Source organism: Prionailurus bengalensis, chromosome C1, assembly GCF_016509475.1.
Source record: "Prionailurus bengalensis isolate Pbe53 chromosome C1, Fcat_Pben_1.1_paternal_pri, whole genome shotgun sequence".
In the NCBI taxonomy this organism is placed as follows: Eukaryota; Metazoa; Chordata; class Mammalia; order Carnivora; family Felidae; genus Prionailurus; species Prionailurus bengalensis.
Genome location: NC_057345.1, coordinates 197,459,988 through 197,482,015, shown reverse-complemented (window position 1 = coordinate 197,482,015; position 22,028 = coordinate 197,459,988). Strand labels below are relative to the sequence as shown.

The 22,028-nt window shown below is 35.1% G+C and overlaps 1 protein-coding gene across 4 annotated transcripts in view; it reads left to right on the top strand.

Moving 5' to 3' along the window:
* ERBB4 (erb-b2 receptor tyrosine kinase 4) overlaps positions 1-22,028 on the top strand; it is a 1,144,797-nt gene that overhangs the window by 966,286 nt on the left and 156,483 nt on the right. For all 4 annotated transcript variants that reach the window (XM_043577726.1, XM_043577724.1, XM_043577727.1 and 1 more), the window contains exon 20: positions 4,339-4,524. In XM_043577726.1, coding sequence (XP_043433661.1) covers positions 4,339-4,524 — 186 coding nt within the window. The remainder of the gene's footprint in view (positions 1-4,338; positions 4,525-22,028) is intronic.

The following is a 22,028-nucleotide window of genomic DNA, read 5'->3' as shown; positions in this document are numbered from 1 at the left end:
GTTCTTTTACCTTAAACATCATTTTCTTCCTCATGCTTTCTGAAAGTGCATTGTATGCAATGGCAGTTTACCTGTTAGTGCGAATTTGTTGGTTGATCTTAGTGTTTCTTCAGGAACTTAGGTATAATTTGACCCAATTCTTCAGGTACGACTGATATCAGGTGTTTGGAGCTGTCTTCCTCTTAACAAGATAAGCATCTACAGTGAGAGGTGCTGATGGAAGTGAAAATTTAAAAGTACAGTATCAGAAGAAATAGCACTGCACTAGGAATCAGAAATCAGGAGTCTTAACCCTGATCTGCCAGTTATCGTAAGACCTGAGGCAGTAAGCCCACCAGCCTTGGCTTTCTCCTTTTATAGCTGAGAATCACTGCCTCCTTTGACTGCTAGTAGGCTTATAATGAGGATCAAACCACAGTTGCAAGTTACTACTTTTGCAATGGATTCTAGATACATTTCTTGGCAATGTTTCAGAGGTCCTCAATTTCCCTATTTCCTACAGTAGCTTCACCTGGAGAGCTTGCTACAAATGCAGCTTTATGATCAATTTCTAGACTGGATTATCTGGGAGTGGGACCAGGATAACTACTTGTAATGACAAACCTAGGCAACTCATGCTCATGAAAGACTGAAAGCCACTAGAAGAGAAATAGAGAAAATGCAATCAATATAAATTTGATGTAATTAGATAATATCTAATTTTGTGCTTGATTAAATTTGCTATTTAATTTGATTACATGTTCTGCTTATTTGTTGGTGTATATGTGTATATTTATATGTGTGCATATCATAATTCAGTGAAGGAACCCTGTGGTTTACACTTTCAATATTAATGTTAATATTTAATTAATGAATAACAATACTGGATTAAATAATAGGTAATATTACTTGCTAACATTCCTATCTGTATTCTCCTTATAACTACATTGATTTCCTTTATTTCAAATGTTTACTAATGTTTTAAATGTTTTCAAATGTTTAAAATATACAGTAAGTGAAACCAAAATGTTTCTACTTTTTTGGACCCAGATGGGGCCATATTCATAGTAATGACTCAAATTTGTGGCCCTGCTCATTATGCAGAAACTCCAGCCACCAGAGAAATTTCCCCAAATAGTTTGGGCAGTTGCTGAGTGTCTCATACGTACCTATAAACTACTCAGTGCTCTCTGGGCTGCTAGTCCTCAAGGCATTGTTGTGGTGACAGGCTCAGCAAGGAAGCATAGACACCGGTGTCCTCCCCTGTTCTATGCTTCTGGTTGCCTGGGGCTGCTGAGGAAGGAGGAATGTCAGCATCTACTCAGAAGCCATCTGGAAAACAGCAATTTCTGCTTCTGCCCACAAAGACTGAAAACAGTCTTTTGAGTTGGGCTGATAGTATTTTATCAGCTTACTTTTTTTCTGTTTGGCCTTATATATCTTCTTTCTCAAAGACAGGTGCCCATTCTGCCCCACTGTTCCTCACTCATAAAAGTGAAACATTATACTTGACTAAGAACCTAGCTAGATCCAGTAAATTCATATACTCCATCAGATATACACGTAATTGTGAATCATCTTTAGACTCAGCTGAATTCAACACCGCTAAAGTAGCAGTGGAGTTTAAAAGTTAATAATGTCTTGGGGCACCTGGGTGACTCAGTCGGTTGAATGACTGACTTCAGCTCCAGTCATGATCTCATGGTGTGTGAGTTCGAGCTCCGCATCGAGCTCTGTGCTGACAGCTCAGAGTCTGGAGCCTGCTTCAGATTCTGTGTCTCCCTCTCTCTCTGACCCTCCCCCACTCATGCTCTGTCTCTTTCTGTCTCAGAAATAAATAAACATTAAAAAAATTTTTTTAAGTTAATGTCTTCTCAAATAGCTTTAAAGTAATAATAGTAAGTCAAATACTTCTACAAGGCGAATAGTAAAAGACAGAAGTCTAGAGTGACCCTCTATTCCTTTTCCTACTCATTTTCCACAGCCCAAAACAATCACTTTCAGCTTCTCAGCAATTTATTTTTTTCACTTAACTCTATATCTAAATAATATGCTAACACTGTCAACTCTTGATTTTTCCATTTTATGCATCATATGCAAACTTGTCACTAGGAACAACAGGAATGTACCTTTCACTTTCTTCCTATCACCCCCTTGCAGAGGTACACCTCCCTTCCCTTCAGTTTTCAATATAGTTATATGATGTCTGCATATATCAGCATTTGTACTTATGTCATTATGTCTCTACAACTATTCCCTGCCATGCTCTATAGCGAGTACAATGATTTTCTTTTTCATGGATATCTTTGTGTTTTACCACATCAATTGCTTCATTTTATTTTTGCTTAGTTTTCTGTGCATTGATCACTAATTTGAATTTCGGTTTCTGATAAATATATATGCTCTTAATGTATTTTAAAGTCATTAGGTATTCTATCATCTCCATCTTCTTGGATCACCTTTTCCAGAGCAATATGCCCACTCAAGTCTGGACTGACTGCTATCTCGGTCTCTTGAACAGCTTTTATTCTGGAATATCCCTTCACTGTCGTTATTCTGTTTCCTCAATTCAATGTACTCTTTTAATTGCTTCCTCTTATTTAGTGAGCACAGCTAACAGAGAAAGGAGGCATCTGAGAGAAGTTTCTTTAAGAACAAGCATGGCTGAACATGTGTGTATATCCACTCCCTTGGTTGAATTTTTGCTGGCTTTGGAATTTGAGGTTTAAACAATTTAAGTTTCAGAATTTCGAAGTCACAGCTCCATTTGGGAAAAGGAACTAGAAGTGGCCCCAATTTTCCCTATATATAAATTTACATAATCTTATTATTTTCACCAGAGTATTTCTCTTTCTATTTTGCCTAATAGCCATAGTCCACAATCCTTTTTTTTTTCTTTTTTTGTCCACAATCCTTTTGATTTAGCTTCTCCCAAAGACAAAAGGGAGGAGGAGATCTGCCGTCTGAAGTGCCTCCAAAATACACTTTGAAACGGTCCTACTGAAGTCAGTTTCTCCTCCCTGTTCCATTTGCACAGATTTGAGGCACTAACACTACTTGAGCCTTTGGTGGTGACACACGTGGTGTAAATTGGATTTCTTCTCAGTTTCCCTACCTGCTACATTAAGCTTCGGATGTCTTATGTCTGTTAATTTAGTTACTACTATTAAGCCACATTCTACTCTGTATTCTATCCTTATTGCCTCCTTTCTATGATTGTTGGTCTCTGCCTCTTTATTAATGCCCTTATTGTTAATGTAGTGGAAATGAGAGGAAATGGAAATAATTTGTTTATTCGATTTTCCATGTCATCTTAAATAATAGATCAGTAGAGCTTTCTGTCCTCCATTTTTAGTCTTGAAAAATTTCAAAGGCACAGAAGATATACAAGAATGCTAATATAAACATTCTCATAGCCTCAAAGTAGGTACACTAATTGATAATAAATTGTCACATCTGTGCCATCCCCCTTGTGTGTGTGTGTGTGTGTGTGTGTGTGCATGTGTGTGTGCACATGCATGGAAGGTCCTATTTGTTTTAAATTGTAGTAAAGATACTTAAAATAACTTTATTGGAGAGTAACTTTAAGATGCACTAAATGACTATCATATGTCCAATCTTCATTAAACAAAAATGACATGATTATGATAAAGAAATTAGAGCTATTTTCTCATTTCATGAAATGATAAAGTTGGAGTAGACAAGTTTTCATGGTCTCACTCAGCTATTTTATGATTCTATAACTAATACATGACTTATAAATTTGGAAATGAAGTAGAATTGAATAAAGGCAAATGTATGGAGCAAATTTAAAGGTTTATTTTTCTACATAAATCCCCAATGGGCATAGTGCTTGTAATTGTTTAAGTTTTGGTATTTATAATTTATTAAATTATACCTGTGTATTCTATCTGACTCCACACTAATAACAGATGACTTACCTTTGGTTCACCTTGTACTATGTACAAATAATTACATTCATATGGATTATTGTACTCCAGAACCAAGATCAAAAGTTAAAAATCCATGGTATAAGTCAAGATTCAATATCAACTTACTTAGCAGTAAATAAAATCAAATATTGTTCATACTACAAAAGACAAAACACTAATAGTAATTTTATATTCATTTAATTTTATAACATTGTCCATCTTAATAAATGTATAGTCCTTGTTTTTTCACTTAAATTTACTTGAATTAAATCACTTTAAAAATAAAATAGCTGCAATAATGCCTTTTCATTTTTAATGGATTCCATTGAATGAGAGTGCATTTTCAAAATTATTATCAGCACCATTAATGTAGTGAGTGCTATAAAGGAATTTGAGTTGAAATTACATTTAATTTTTTTTTTAATAGGAAGCTTTGATCATGGCAAGTATGGACCATCCACACTTAGTCCGGTTATTGGGTGTGTGTCTGAGCCCAACCATTCAACTGGTTACACAGCTTATGCCCCATGGCTGCCTGTTGGATTATGTCCATGAACATAAGGATAACATTGGATCCCAGCTACTGCTTAACTGGTGTGTCCAAATAGCTAAGGTAAGTTCCCATCACTTTTGATGGAAATGACTCTCCTCTCTTATCTCCTAATCTAGAATAGTATGGATACTGAAAATACGTCAAGTCTTTCAGTATATTTAAACAAAACAAATTACTTGTGCTATATTGAAAGATGTAGGGAAGTATTTGCATTCAAATCACAGATCAAACACATGATATACTTATATATTTGGGGAATTTTTACTGCTATTTGTGTTATGTTAACCAGATGCCAAACAAATAGATTACTGATCAGAAGAAAAAAAAATGTTCTACCAAATTTGTTTAGCTTTTTGTTTGTTTTGATATAGTTTAATTAACAAACAAAATCCAAGAGAGAAAAGATTGAATATAAGAATTATCCCATTTTAGACAATTTTATTAAGATAGTATGTACATTTAATTCTCAATATTAGAAATGATCAAGTTCTAAATATCCTCCTAGACATTTTGATAATTCTCAGTTAGCCTTTAATGGTTGGGGTTTTTCAGCCTGGCACACCGTCTCGGGCATGTAACATGCATATGGAAGTGGCATGGATCTCAGGACCTGAGGTGATGGGGTGGGGGCTCTGTGGTGACCTAGAGAATACCATTGCCCTCTGAAAGGACTATGGTTTTTTCCACCATTGTTATGTGTTCTTCCAGTGTTTCCAAGGGGCCAAAATTCTGGATTTTTTTTTTTATGTGACTTCTCCAAATTTAAATCTTGGCTCAAACTGCTGAAGTGTTCTAGAAACCAAACAAAGCATTTATGCCTTGCAGTCCACTGGTGTGAAATTTCCGGTGTCCATGTTTTACATTCAAATAACCCATTTATGATCACCTATACCAAGAATATTTCTTGAAAATTTTCTCCGGGATAAATAGATGTGAAATGAGTTTTAATTCTCTATTTAAACCTCTATTTACATCACAAATTGACCTAATGTTCAGTTAATTCTATAGATGTGTTCATCTTTGCATTTGTATTAGATAGATGCCAAAGTGTTAATTTAGTAATTCTAGTCTATTTCTTCTTACAGCCTATGAATGAATAAAAATTCATTTCCTAGAGTAGAAATTTGAGGTAATTCTTAAAATTCCAAAAATTATCTAAAGGGAAAGTCCAGTTTAGTTTTCATACCATAAATTCCATTATAGTTTCATTATGGACCATGTATTATATTTTTGTTACTATTACATGTTGAACTGACAACTTAGAGAATTTTTTACAGTAATGAAGTTTGAAACACAACTCTTCAAAAATTGATTTACTTACCTAAGAACTCCAATAAATTATATGGTGAGCTAAACATGCAATAGAAATTCTCAAATCATTCTAGCAGTATAAATGAGAATAAAACTAAGTTTCAAATTTCTTTGCTGTTTTCTATGTTTCCTGCAGTATTCTTCATAATTTAGGTTTTGTCCTTAGAGATTCATGACATCAATATATCATTTATGCAAAGCTGTACACTCTAATAATAGAAACTACTTTGAGTTCCCTGAATAATTGCACTGTTTTAAACCATTTTGCCTTTGTGAATGCCATCCTTTCTGCTTAGAAATATTTCCTCATAGCTTCTTGATCACATACGATGGTCCTTTCATCCATCAATGCTGATTGGGTTCCTCTGCTTACAGAACCTTCCCTACTCAACCTTTTTCTCCAAACAGAAACAATTTCTGCATTTGTTTGGTCATTGGTATCTTGAACACAGTTTTATTATTCAAGTTTTATACTATGTAGTTTATATGATTGACTGTATGGCAAGTTTCTTTAGTCATTAATCTTTTAATAAACATCTATAGACACCTTCCATGTATCAGATACTATGCTGCCTGAATTGTCTAGGGGCAAACAACGTGGACATGGGCCTGGTTGTCTTTGTATACTCTAATGGCCAGAATAGCCAACAGATAAAACAATTAAGTATAGTATTATACTTAATGCTTGGGTTCACATTTTGACGAAAAATAATTACAGAGCACATTTAAGGTAGACACCATTGAATCCTGAGGGAGAATATTTGGCTATGGGATGAAAATTTAGGCAGAGGAAAGATTCCACAAGAGCTGTATAGATATGGTGACCATGTAATGTATCATCCAGCTGGGACATTTTTAAGACTGAAAGAAGGTTCTGTCACTAGTTACGTGAAGGCAACAGACACACAAATGTGTTAAACAGAACAAGGGATGTGGGAACCCTGTGTAGCATGAAAGGTTTGCATTTTATTGTAAAAACAGTAGATATTGAAGTATTTTACGTTCTCGTGGGACATTGCCAGTTTATATATGGAGCTGAAATCAAGGCAATCCAAAAATGAAAATGAAGATACCAGTCAGAAGTCTGGGGGTAATGAAAGTAAGGAGAAGTAAATAGGATTAAGATATATATTTTTAGATAAATATAGGCTTCTGAATATGATAAGTTGTTGGGGTGTATGGTGGTGCTCTTTCCTGAGCTGGTGAAGGCTGAGATTTGAACATAATTGTAGAAAAAAATTTGACAGTTCAGTTCCAGACATGGCAAATTGCAAAGGTTTATACAACATGAAACCGGAGCTTTCGACTAGGTGGTTGAATTTGGTTGCGACTCTCAATATAGAGTGAAGAGTTTTGGGTACTTAAATATATGGGAAAATTTGTAATGACCTAGCTACTGACTCAGTCTGATTCATATTTCTTCCCAGCACCGAAAATTGGTATAGTAGCCATTCAATAAACATTTAATAAATACTTTTAACTCATGAGGAATTTGAAAAAATATTTATGGGAAAAACCCATAAAGAGAGAACCCTTCCTTCATCTTTTTTTTTTCTACTTTGGGGGCACAATTGTATAGTGGAAACAGCATTAGGATCTGAAGGACCTGCATTAATATGATGGTACCCACTTTTTTTTAAATATATGAAATTTATTGTCAAATTGTTTTCCATACAACACCCAGTGCTCATCCCAACAGGTGCCCTCTTCAATACCCATCACCCACCCTCCCCTCCCTCCCACCCCCCATCAGCCCTCAGTTTGTTCTCAGTACTACCTTTTTTTCTTATTTGCAAAATGAGCATAATTGTATCTACTTCTGGTAGGCTGAAACTCCCTACCCTGAAATACGTTATATCCCACCCACGGCATCTGTGAATATGTTACTTTACATGTTAGAAGGGAATTGTGAATATTATTAAATTAAGGATTTTGAGATGAAGAGATTATCCTGAATCACCAAGGTGGGCCCAATGTAATCTAAGAATTCTTATAAGTGGGAGGCAGAAGGATCAGAGTAAGTGAAGATATAAAGATGGGAGCAAAGCTGGAGTGATGTGCTTTGAAGACAGGGTGCTGGGAAATAGAATCTACCTCTAGAAAGGAAATATATTCTCCCTACAATGTTCAGGCCTGCCACATCTTGATTTTATTCCAGTTTACAAACCAATTCAGGACTTCTGACATCCACAACTGTAAGAAAATAAATTTGTATTGTTTTAAGCCATTAAATCTGTGGTAATTAGATACAGCAATAAAAAATTAATATACTTCCTCATAGTGGCTTGCAAAGATTAAATAAAATAGTCCAATGCAACTTCCTTGGCTCAGCTCCTAGAACATGAAGTGCTTAAAAGCAATCTGTTTTTATTACGTATAGGTTTAAAGCCTCAAAACAGAGAATTGTTTTTAAAATTTCTGTAAAATATGAGTAATATGGTCTGAGTAAACACAAGTATTTCACAAATAGTTATTCCAGTAACTTAGAGGCTTTGTCTTCTTTGCTTTCAATTCTTACCAAGAGTGGCTCAGGAAAGTAAGATAGCATCATAATTACTTCAATACCCACTTTGTTTTTTTCACTGATAAAGTTGGGGGGGTTGGGGGTAAAACTGTAAAGTAACTTATATATATTTGTGTTATAACATACCTGTAGAAAATACAACAATTCATAGGAAAATAATAATTATAGCTAACATCAAGCAGCTCTTACTCTGTGCAAACCACTACTCTATATTTTATTCATTAATTAATTTGTCTCATCACAAACCTATGAAGTAAGTATCATGATTTTCATTTCACAGGTAAAATCGCAGAGAATGTTAAGTTACTTGATTAAATGCACACAGCTAACACATAAATAGTTGAACAACTAATCTGTGTTTTTGTATATAAGGGAGAAAATAATTTTAACAAATTTTACCCCTGTTCCCAGTTTTCTTTCCATTTTCCTTTGGTATGTCATTCTACAAAACTGTATGTCATGGGAGACAAATTTAAACACCAAAATTGTTTGACTCTTATAGGTAGCCATATTAACTTTGCAAATGCTGTATTTGGAACTTGATTTAATTTGGAAGCAGAGCAGGATATATTATTATTTAATGTTTATATAATGCCATATGCCTTCCTGGTGCTTTATGAATCCAGGATAGAAATAATGATGAGAATCCCTTCTTTCATACTTGTTGCTAACATGTTGGGCAAGCAGTTTTTAAGACAGCTTAGCAGACTCTCAAAAGTGTATGTGAGTTTAGAATGACGGAACTTCCTGGTAACACCAATAATGACTGAGTCTATGTGGATAAAGCATGTCTTATATACTTGGCATCTGCTTGGTGCTTTAGGCACATTGTGCTATTGAATATTTACTGAAACTCTAGTAGGTATGGCTCATTATTCTCCCAATTTATAGATGAGGAAAATAGGGGAAGTTAACTCCTAATGGACAAAACGGTAGGTTGAAATGCCTGTGTTCTAACCAGGGAACTCTGGTGTCTGAGCGAGGTCTTTAAGCCATTCAGCACCTGCCTCTCCAAACACATACACGTCACTGCAGCTGAAAGCCACTTGCTGTCCTCAACAGCACTTCTGAATATGGAGAGCATCGAGGAGCAAGACATCTGACACCATGAGACAGTGGTGTTTCACCATTAATCCCATAAAAGAAAAGGTTCTATCATGAATAATACTTTTCATTGTCTTCATGAGAATTTTTTTTTATTGCCTTCTCATCAGCATGTATGTTACATTTTCTGGGAAAGAACTAGATAGTCTTTCAACTTTGGGGGATTTTGATAAAGCAAGCTCAACTGTTCTGTGAACAACTATGCAGTGTAGATACTGATCACAAGTACCACTATAAATTAGGATTAAAAAAATAAGTTTATTCATTTGTTTTGAGAGAAAGTACACATAAGGAGGGGGTGCAGAGACAGAGAGAGAGAGAGAGAGAGAATCCCAAACAGGCTCTGAGCCTTCAGCCCAGGACCTGATGTGGGGCTTAAACCCATGAACTGTGAAGTCACGGCCTGAGCCAGAAGTCAAGAGTTGGACGCTTAACTGACTGAGCCATCCAGGAGCCAGAAAATTAGGAATTTAAAATGTGTAATTTGGCGCTATCTTGTGTTGAGCACACAGACTCTAGAACCAGTCTCTGAATGGGTTCTATTTCCAGACCCACCACTTGTCAGCTGTGTGGCCTTAAATAAGTTAATCTCTTGAGTCTCCTGAAAATGGGGATAATAAAAGTCATTATTTAATGGAGTAATTATGAGAATAAGGTAATATTCTCTGCTTAAAACACTGTGTAGCATACAGTAAGAATGTACATTCTGTGTTATTTTGAATATATTTGATATGAAGGCAATAAGGAAAGGCACTTACATTCGTAGTTAGAATGCCTTAATGATGTTATTTTAAAAATACTCTATTTTTGAATCTCAGCTATAAAAGACTTAGCATTTGTTCTTAGATGATGCTGGGGATAGGAGGAGAGAATCCTATGTTTAATATTTAGTATTTCTTATTTTTGGAAAAAAGGACCTGAGTCCCCTATCCTTATGTGTTTTCTTGCACAGATTCCTAAGATGCTGTGCTGTATTTGCTGTTATTGTGACCTCTAATTTTCATGTTAGAAAATTGGATTATTGGTAACATTGAAAACATGGGAAACTATCAGGGAACTGGCAAAGAGTTGAGTTTTGGGGTATTTTGAATAAGATAGTCCGTTATTGAAGAGGAATAAAGAGAAAATTCTAACTTTTCAATCTCAAGCTAGAAAAGGTTAACATTGGTTTGACTTCCTGTTGCTGCACAAATTTTAGCTCCTGACTACTTTCTAAGGAAAAGCTTATTTGAAATATTTTTGTTGATTTTTTGTTGATGTTGCTACTGTATTCTAAATTTCAGTTCAATTCAGATGTAGGGTCTCAAGGGCTTTTTTTTTTTCAGTAGTTTACCATTGAAACTAGTTAAAGAGATGATTCTAAAAACACATGTCAGTGGTCCACTATAAACTTCAAGATAATTCATTGCCTGATTAATTCATATATTGTACCATCCTTAAAATTCTTCTGAAAGAAAATAGAAATAAAAGTCATTCAATATTTTAAAGAATAAAAAATTGACCTAATATGTTTAAGCAAAATAATTTAGATTTTTGCCTCTAAGACTCTTTAAGTTGTATTTTTATAAATAGATTGATTCCAGCATTTGTTTTTGAAGAACACTGTATCATTTAAAGGTCAGTATAATTTTAGGTTAATTTAATATATTTTCTTAATTAAACTGTAGGGTTTTTTTTAAATTTCACACTCTACTTTATCCCTGATTTACTTTTCGTGTCATATCATATTCCTGTTTGAAGCTAATGAGAATTCTACTGTGAAACCCGACTTTTTGTGGCCATTAAAAAGTATCTGTGTACCTTAGTTTAATTTATACTTCGTGCCAGAGTAGGAGTTAGTGTGAGGCACAAAGTGGAGAGAAGAACCTCTCTCAGTTCAAAAACAGTTCACAATGATGGAAAAGAGTAGATTTCTGTGTTAAGAAATTAATTCCTCTTCCACACACAGATACAAAGTCTTCGGGCTTGAATGTGTTACATGAGCAGAATCTTCATTTTCTTTCTTTTTTTCCTCTTTTCCATTTTTCTGCTCACAGTAGCTACACAGAGTGATAGGAAAACTGTAATTTTACCATTGGATCCAGCCATTTTCTCTTTATGAATAAAATCAGATTCAAATCTGAATGTCTGATGTCAGTTAAATGCATGAACTGGGCACCAAAATTTCTGCTTTGTGGTCAAGGCCAAAGTCTATATGTAGATACGACCTCAGTCACTATACATGTATACATTATATATGTGTATTGTATATATTATATAAATGTATTATATATATACTAATATATAAAATTTTGAAATAGTAAATAGTCTAGAGAAGAAACAGAACACTACTAACCTTCTAAGAAAGATAATTGGTACTTATTATATTTAATAATATAATAATGACTTTTAACACTTTTTAGAAGTTTGTGAATGTCAATTGAATGAATAGATTTGGAAGGTATGTTTTGACATAGCAAAATTATTATATTTTACAAAGATGGAGTAGAAGGGACATATTAGAATTAGAAGCCATAGTGTTAGTGGCATAGCCAAACCTCATTTAATAACAATTCCCAGTTTAAATGAAAATATAAATTATTTTTTTCTAGTCATATAGCCACATTTTGAGAAAGACAACGACAGCCTACATATTTATCTTCTTAATAATTTATATTTACATCTTATATCTTATTTAATGTATCATTTTTACTGCTATTATATAACTTTAAATGCATTATATATTCCAATAAATTATCATTAGATCTTTAGAGAAATACAGTAGCATGAATCTGAGTCAATGGTAAAATTTTATTCAGAGTACATACCTTCAGTGACTTTCCCAGGGTCATGTTGCAAACTAGTCCAAGGATGAAAAATAATGTCCAAGTCATTGATTATCTCATGAAGGTACATCATTCAATTTTTCCACACTAAAGAAGCAGCCTGATAAGTGAATATTTTCAAGGTCTCTGTCTATTGTTTAGATCTATGTTTTCATTAGACATTTGAGATTTAAATCACAAGGGAGAATATCTGTGGTCTTGAGGAAAGATTCATTTATTCATTTAACATAATATCAGGTTATGATGTAGTAGTTACCATCCCAAGATCAGAGGTTTCAAGCAAGAGCAACAACTATAAGCCCCTCTGTCATGACTTTTATATTCTCTTGGGGAAGGTAGATACAAAAACCAAGTAGACAAAAAACATCACCTCGTATGGTGAGAGATGAGAAACGGTGCCACCCATTGGTATTTTAGGGAAGAATTTAGAAGGAAGTAGTGTTGTGCTCCTCTTTTAGTTCTACCACTTATCATCTGTATGACTTAGGCAAGTTCCTTACTGTGTCTAAATCTGTTTCCTCATCTATAAAATGGGCAACAGCCTCCATTTGTCCAGCTGTTGTGAGGTTAAATAAGATCGTAGATTGACTTTGCACATTTACTACTGAGGCTTTAGTGCTTAAAAAGTTATTATAATATTTAGTAAAATTATACATTATTTGATATTTATTAGCATCAAAATTAATTTAGACATGGCTTTTACAGAAAGACAGCATAGTATAACAGAAAGAACATGAACCGTAGAGAAATACAATCTGGGTTTAAATTCTGAATCATAGTTGTGAGAACCTGGAGACCCATTTTCCATTTTGCTAAATGAGAATACTTGTGTCTGCATAAAATGAAGCAAACCTATGTTTTTAAAATTTAAATTAATCAATAAATAGGAGAAACTGATATTAATCTGAAAAATCAGAAGTTTTTACAGAACAGGAATATATGTATTTCTTTATTCATTTGTACGCATTTATTATATTCTTTTATCATTTGTACTCATTTAGTATTGTACTCATGAATATTGAAAATTTCCTTTGAGACCCTACTATGATTATAATGGTTAAGGAAAATGGATTTTGGACTTATAAATATTTAGGTTCGAATGACAACTACCAGTCTGTAACTGTAAAATTTTTGGCAAGTTTTTTAAACTCTCTGAACTTACTTATCTAAACATTAGAATAATAACATTTAGCTCATAGAGTGTTTATAACAATTAAATAAAACAGTAAAATGTGTCAGTATATTAATATATTGCCTAACACATAGTATCCCTCAATAAATATTGACATTGTTTTTTTTGTTGTTGTTGTTGTTGGTTTGTTTTTGTTTTCTTAAATCACATAGAGCAGTGCTCTCAAGACCATCCATTTCAGAAGATTGCTATATTTTGCACAATTAAAGAGTTCACTTGAAATATTTTTTCCAGGACAAAATACAAACGTGCCCCAGAGAAGTTTGTCCATCATTTCCTCATGTTAAATGAAAGTGAATTTGATCTACGATAACAGATTAGAGGAACATTACATTATTTTTTTTCTAAATTAAAATTATTCCAGGTTGGTGCACACCTATCAAAGTTGGTTAGAAATTCCATTTTAATCATGTATTGGGAAGCTCCCACAAGGATTTTTATAGGGATATTGAAGCATCTGATGAGAGATATATGATTCTTGGCAGACAGGGGCAGTCTTCACTTTTCTGACCTTTATAATCGGTACATAAATGTGTTCCTTGTTCAGCTCCATGGAAGCTGAGATCTCCAATCTCTCTGCATAGTCATAATGGCCTCCAAATCATTTTCTTCCTCTCTCTTTTATTTTTTAAAGTTTATTTGTTTTGAGACAGAGAGCACAAACATGGGCACAAGTGGGCAGGGGCAGAGAGAGAGGAAGAGAGAGAATCTCAAGCAGGCTCCGCTCTGTGAAGGCAGAGCCCAACATGGGGCTCAATCTAGTGAACTGTGAGATCATGACCTGAACCAAAATCAATAGTTGGACACTTAACCAACTGAGCCACCCAGGCGTCCTTTTCTTTCTCTTTATTTGGCACATAACTTAATTGTTTATTTCTCATGAGTTTAGGTCTGCTGGGTGGGTCTAGGATCTTGGCTGGACTCATTGACCTATTGGGGGGTTGGCACGCTGTCAGCTGATCTAGACAGGGCTGATAGGGTGACTAAAAAGATTGAACTCTGCTTCACAGAACTCTCTTCCTCCATCAAGCCAACTGGCTATGTCTGTACAAATCTCTACCTCATTCTGTTCAGTCCCCCAGGTCCTCAACATCCATCCACATATCATCTCATGAGAAGCCTAGCATCTCTGTGAGTACAGACTGAGAGTAGGAGCATAGCCTCCCCCCACCTCACTCTAAGCTCTCTTCTGAAATTGTCACCATGATTCCTTCTTTTCTTCTTGGTCTTGGAAAACCTAACCATTTTTCTCTAGGTTGTTGTCTTCAACCTTATCCACATGCCACCCCATCTCCACAGCTAGATAGAAATAAGTCAGGGGTGCCTGGGTGGCTCAGTTGGTTGGGTGACCAACTTCAGCTCAGATCATGATCTCACAGTTTGTGAGTTCGAGCCCCGCATTGGGTTCTGTGCTGACAGCTCAGAGCCTGGAGCCTATTTCAGATTCTGTGTCTTCCCCTCTCTCTACCCCTCCCCTGCTCACGCTCTGTGTCTCTCTGTCTCTCAATAATAAATAAACGTTAAAAAAAAATTCAAAAAAGAAAAGAAAGAAATGTCAATTTCTCAAACAACAAAACCAACACAGACTTTTTCCTGGGTGCTGCTGTCTTGGAATTGCAATTTTAGGTCCTGTAATGCAAAAACTCCTTTAAGATGAATAGCCCCGGGCGCCTGGGTGACTCAGTCAGTTAACCATCAGACTTCGGTTTGAACTCTGCATCGGGTTCTGTGCTGAGAGCTTGGAGCCTGCTTCAAATTCTCTCTCTGCCCCTCCCCTGCTCATGCTCTGTCTTCCTCACTCTCAAATATGGATAATAACACCTTAAAAATGTTTTTAAAAAGATGAAGAGCCCAAATTAGAAATACAGGTTTTCCTATTTATTCTAAAGAAGCATGCACAAAACACAAACTGGTATCTTAATTTGCTGTGTATACAAAAATAAAACAAAGCAATAGAAAAATTGCATGGAAAGGATCCAGCCCAGAAGAGTTACTGTGTGGAGGTGGTGAATCTTTAAAAAAAAAAATAATATCAAAATTTGTTGAAATTATGTCATAGCAAGGAGCCCTGAAAGATTATCTAGTTCAGTGATTAAAAAAATTAAAGAATGCAATTATTTCAAGTGAAATCTTACTTGAAAATCTAAACAAATAAAACCAAAGCGTAACTACAGCAGCAGATGGCATTGAGAGGGCTCCTTGGGACCATGAGTCTCCTGTGGTCTTCAGAGACTAGCTTTAAAACCATCTATCTGATGAGCTTGTGTTGAAGATGGAGAAGCCTAAACAGGTGACAGAGTTTGTTTGAGGACATAATTTTTCATAGTAATAAAGCCATGATCTGAATCTATACATCTATATATCTATAGATATCTATATATCTTAGATATATAGATATCTATATATATATCATGATCTGAATCTATAGATCCCCCAGCCTACATCAGCTGGCAGGCGAGCACCCCTTTCCTTCGCTCTGTAAGATTTGTGGACTCTGTGTTTACAATTTCAGTGAAAATCACTACTACCGTATTAGAGAGTTAGTCTAAAAATTATATATTTTTGTGATAATTTTTAAATTATGCTATGGACTTTTGCCCCCTATAGAATATTAAATGAGAGCCAGCTAGATTTTTACTTCTATGTGCTTTTATGCTTTCAGTTTACCATCTAAGTTTTTTTTTTCTAATCTCTCTTTTCCAACGATAGTTTTCCCTCTCCATCTTTATATCAGAATGTCTAATAACATTGCAACCTCCCAAATTGGTGATAAAGCACCTGGCTGAATTTGAATTGTGTTTATCCCCTCCCGGAAACGACCTCATGCTTTTTATTTATGTGCCAAATTCTCATTGCCTTAAAGGAGGGCGATAGAAAAGGGGTAGTAAGGGATAAGAGAGAATCTCGAATGTGCTAGATGAAAATGAAGTTTATTGATGCAGTTTCTAGAACACAGGTCCCAGAATTGCAATGAGGCCTTAATTGTTTCCCGGGGTTTGCATGAAATATGAAGGCCTCTCACTTAGAGAAGGAGTCATGTAGGTTGTTTCTTGTTGAACCTATAAAATAGCAAGTTTCCCTTTTGCTTTGCCTGTGGCTTTGTTTGGCATGCTGAGCAACTCTAATTCAGCTTGGAAGTTACTCCATTCTATAAATGGCAGAGGTTTTCATTCAGCTACCATACACATCCAGAAAGTAAAGAACTTAATTTCTTGACTGTAAATGTATGCATTGGCTGGTACTTTTTTTTGACAGAAAAGTGAAAGCTATCCAACCCAAATGGATTAAATTGTACTTCATGTGTGTAAAGTGTTAGCAATTACATCTATTAGTCATGACTCTGTGAAGCTTGGTATTGTAGTAGCTTTTAGGAGCACAGTGATTTTCTCAAATGGAGAATCAAAGTAGCAGGACTGGGTGTCTACTTTATGGCTCCCTGTGGCTTTTGTTTCTAAAACTGTTGCCTTAGAGGGGTGTTATAACATTGCTCTAAGGAAGTTGTGATATATATTCATGATCTTTTAGATGTATGCATGTAATGCCATCACCCTCCCCCCAGATTTCAAGATGCTTACGGTAATTTAGAAAGATACGATTTGTCTTTTGCTGCACATGGAGGAGACAAAGGATGAAGTCAAATGGTTTGGCTGGAAACAGAAAAAAAAAAGCATATTGAGACTGAAGGCAAAACAAAAATTTACTTCCTCTACACCTGCCCAATTCTTTCTCCAAATAGCATTAAATAAAAAAACAAACAAAAAAACTGACAAAAGCCCCACTTTTTATTTTGAAATAATTGTAGATTCATAGAAAGTTACACAAAAAAAATTAAAGTGCATTTCCATGTCTCCTTCACACAATTTCCCCACCAATAGCATCTTGTGTAACTCTAGCACAATATTGCAACTAGGAATTTGACATAGGTACAACCCACAGAGCTTGTTTAGATATTTCAATTTTACATGAACCCTGTGAGCATGTGTAGATCTAAGCAAGTTTATCACGTGTTGATTCATTGTACCATGACTACAATCAAGATATAGAACTATTTGATGACCTGTGCCATCCCTTTGTAACCCACACAAACCTCCTAGTTCTTTGCTTTTAATTGTACTTAAGTCTTGCTGTGATCTATATTTGTAATAATGATTTATTTTTTCAAACATTTTTTTAAAATCACTATGTTTAGTACATTACAATGGATATATACTACTCTGAATGCTGAGTCTGACTCTAGCATTAATATTACCTCTAGCATTACTTCAAAGGATATCCTCTATAGATTGGCACATATAAATTCTAGAACAGTGGCTATAAAGAGGAGCTGAGTTCTATGTAGTTTTTGACCTAGGAGGGACCCAGCAATCAAATTGTAGTGTTAGATCCTCTTGCAATTACTTAGAGGGAACATCTACACTCCTACTTCCGCACCTGCTAATTACCATAGGAAAGTGGTTTAGCAGGTCACTGGCTACAGAAGAAAGATAGCTCAATCAAACCCAGAGGGCATGGAGCCAGAAGAGAAGAAAATTAGGTTAATAATGAAGACAGACTAAATGAGAGAAAGCCGTTAAGGCTTTATGCTGATTTTTCTATCTTCTGAGGAAGTTCAAAATTTTGAATTATTCTATTTAGTATTATACGCAATGAGATAAATATACACACCTTGTATGATATTGTATCTGTGTGTATATAAAAACATAAATACACACATATACATGTATTACATAGAGCTGATATTTTAATAACTTGAATATAAATGTATTAGTGAGGAATTTATATTTTAAATATAGATTAATTCTATGTAGTCAAGATTTCACAATATCCAATTTAGTATGTATATATGGAAAGGAGCATTGAGTGGGGAGATCCATTATTGTCATGATTAGAAGTAATAGGTTAAGCACTATTTGTACAAAATTTCACTTTATATCATCTAAATTTGATTGATTAAATAGAGCTTGTTGGCAGATGTTTGTCATTTTTCATCCGGCTAAGGTGAGAGTGGAACAGAATACATGTGCAGCTGGGGACAGGAAGGGTGAGGTGAGTGGTTATGAGCACATGAAAAAGAATGGCTATGGGTCAAAGATTTTATCCTTCATTAAGAATCCTTTTCCTAAGCTCAGTATCTACCCCATCACAAAGTGAACAAAGGATGAGCTTAATGACAGTCATATATCAGCTAGCCACATTTTAAGCTTCAGGATCTTGCTATTCCCAATGCTGCATGCCTTGACAAGGCTAATTGTATAATTACAATACTACATCACCCACTCCTGGTGCACTTTCACTGGCAGGGACCAGAACTAGGGACTCTGATGATTATCGCCCCAAGCAAGTACATTACCATGAATACAGTTTACTAATTGGGGCTGCTCTTTTAGAAAGTGTAGTATATAAGGCTTAGGCCTACAGTTTTGTTATGAAGTCTCTTGTAGATTAAATGTAAGACTGACCTGAGCTTTAAAATTAGAATTGTTTTTTTTTAAACAAAATGAATGATTCCCCCATAATTTCATCTTATTTCTATCATGTATTAAACTGTCAAAGTTATAATGCTAATATTGAAGTAGAGTTTAGAAAGCTTTTACCAATGATACATTAAGTGCTAAATAAAATGGTATCCTTTAGCTAATTCATATATAAGGTTAAAGAATTCCATAAAAATATAACTAACATGGGTCAGAGTAGCTTTTGTGATATCAGCACTGTTCTTAATCTGGGTGCTGGTTTATGTGTTGCTTTAAAAATTTCAGATGGCTAGGGGAGCCTGGGTGCCTCAGTCAGTTAAGCAGCCGACTCTTGATTTCAGCTCAGGTCATGATCTCACAGTCCTGAGCTCAAGCCCCACCTTGGGCTCTGGGCTCACAGCTTGTGCAGCTGTGCCCCCTCTCTGTGCCCCTCCCCACTCTCTCTCAAGAGAAAATAAACATTAAAATAAAAAAATCAGATGGCTATTTCTTTAAGGATTTAATGCACCAAGTCAGAACATCAATGACTCACTCAGTTTCTACTCCAGACTGGAGGAATATATGGCAATGTCTAAAGCAAGAGTGTACAGCCAAAGTCCCTTCCTAGTGGGGTTGTGAAATTTTCATGAATTGCCCCCTGTCTTGGTATGCAACCAACCTTGACTGGAGATGATTGGATCTTTTGTAGAACAGGTTGTTTTGTCATAGTTTGGTTTCACGTAGATTGGCAGTTCACAGTAGTAACAATAGAATAACAATCAATAATGTTAGCTAGCGTTATTATCACTCTTTTTATTGTCCATATTATTCCCATTTTACATGAAAACAGTGAGACTTAAAGGTTACATAACTTGTTCAAGGTCATGTAGCTAATGGGCAAAGAAGGTGTGATTCTGGCATAGTCTGCTCTCAGGCTGACCTAAGCATTTCCTCATGCTGCTTCTCTCAGGGCCACTGTATTGTACAACTCTAGGGACAGGGCCAGGTAGTGACCTCAAACTGATAGTACCCATGCCTAACTAGTTTTCCATCTTGTTTAGATAACTGAAGGAAATATTTCTTATTTCCTGTCATAAACAGTAAAATTTAAAGTATACAAATTGACCTGTGTTAGGTAACTTATACCTTAATTTTTATGGCAAATGTGGGAGAGCACTCCTGTGTCTATCAATAAAATGACTTGATTACTTCTAGAATCACCATCTTTGCAGTTACTCCTATTCTTATCGTCCAATAAAATTTTTCTATTAAAACATAATTAAGTGGGCTGATACTTTATTCCATTGCTACCTTTACCTGAGAACATGCCAGTATGATCCTTATGAATCTATGGACTATCATTATGTCAAAACGTCTCTGTGGAGTGAGATTTTAAGTATAATTTCTTACAGTAATCTCCCCATGCTTATTGTCCAGTTACAAATTCCCATTGTCTTTTTCACAGGTGCCCTGGGGTATCTGGCCACAAATTCCTCACATTTTTATCAGTCACTGAGGTAGTAGGAAAAAAAATGTTTTAACTTGCATTCCCCAAAAGATTGGCTTGGAAAGACGTTATTGAAAACTTCTTTTAAATCTGATTCAAGATATTACAACAGTGCCTGCTAGAGTCTGTCAACATTTCCATTATAAACCTATATTTTCCAGGTTTATTACTTAGCTGTAAAATTTTCCTGTGGATTGTGATACAGAATACAGAGTTTTAGCCCAAAGCAATTTTTATTATCATCGCTCAAATATTGAGATTTTTCAAGTTATGATTGTTTTAAAAAGTGTCACAAAAATCAAATACTTTTGGGGACACCCACACATTTTAAATCCTTTATAAAATGCAACATTAAAAACAATTTGTTCCTCATAAGAAACAAAGAAACAAATAACTAGAATCACAAAGCCTGAAGGGGAAATTTTGTGAGCCCACATGGATTTATTTCCTTATGATTTGGGGGCTTATTTGATATTTAAATTGAGATTTTTAATATTACTACAATAAGCTTTCAAGAAATTGGCACCATATGGGTCTGAAAGAAATTGGATTGTAGGCAAGGGACAATCACAATAAAGATTGAAAATGCAGCCCACAGAAAGAGTATTCTCAAAGCTACTGATGTTGCTGCCATTGGAGATAGTGTTGTGTTTTTGTTTTGTTTTGTTTACCCTCCTGGTGAGTCTAAGAAAGGTTGATAATCAATTTATAAACTGTTAAAACATTGGATGGACTACCAGAATCAGGAATTTTATCAGCAAAGCAACCCCATCGCAACTTAATTAAATTTCTTGTCAACAGAAATTGCTATATTGGAAGTTCTAAATTTTTCTAGCCCCCAAATACATATAACGCTGGCAGGGAGAAAAAATATGGATTCCTTATACTGTCAGTTTGCTTTTCTACCTCTCTGAACAAGAGGTATTAAACAGGAAAGTACTACCTGGGTGTTCTTCCCTGTTGGGACTGAATGAATTTAAAAAAAAACTTCTACTTTGGGTGAGATAAGGCAGTTAAATTAAGTGTACTTTATATCTTCAAAGAATTGTGATTTCAGGATTTAAAAGGAGTCACTCCTGAGGGAGTTCAGTTCATTAATAATTCTAAAGCACTTGAAAACACATTCTTGTGTATGTAAAGGGGGAACCTGTATTTAAGTACAATGGAGAAACCTAGACAGAAGTTTTACTACCTTGGCCATTCTTAGTCAAAGCTATCAAATAATGTTCCCAATTCCCTAAAGTAGATGGAATAAAATTTAAAATAGAAATTTTCAGGACAACCTCTGACTTGTTTTCTATTTTCACCAATATATAAATGTAGTGATGTCATTCTGTTAAGTTTTATCTATATCTTAGCAAACATGGCCTAGAGCATAGAGGAAATAGGTGTGGAATCATTAGACTCATACTGGTCATAACGAAGTGTCTTTACATGTACATCACTGGCAGGCATAAAAGCCAGATTCAAATTCTTTATATTCAAATTATGAAAGCAAATTCAAGGTGTTAATCTAAATCACACAGAGGTCAGAAGGGAAGTTGCCATTGAAATATGGGCATTTAAGATCTTTTGCTAGTTTCTTTGTAACCAGGTCCCAAACTGCAAACATCTAAACAAAGGGCATCAGGGACAACACTTAGGAGGC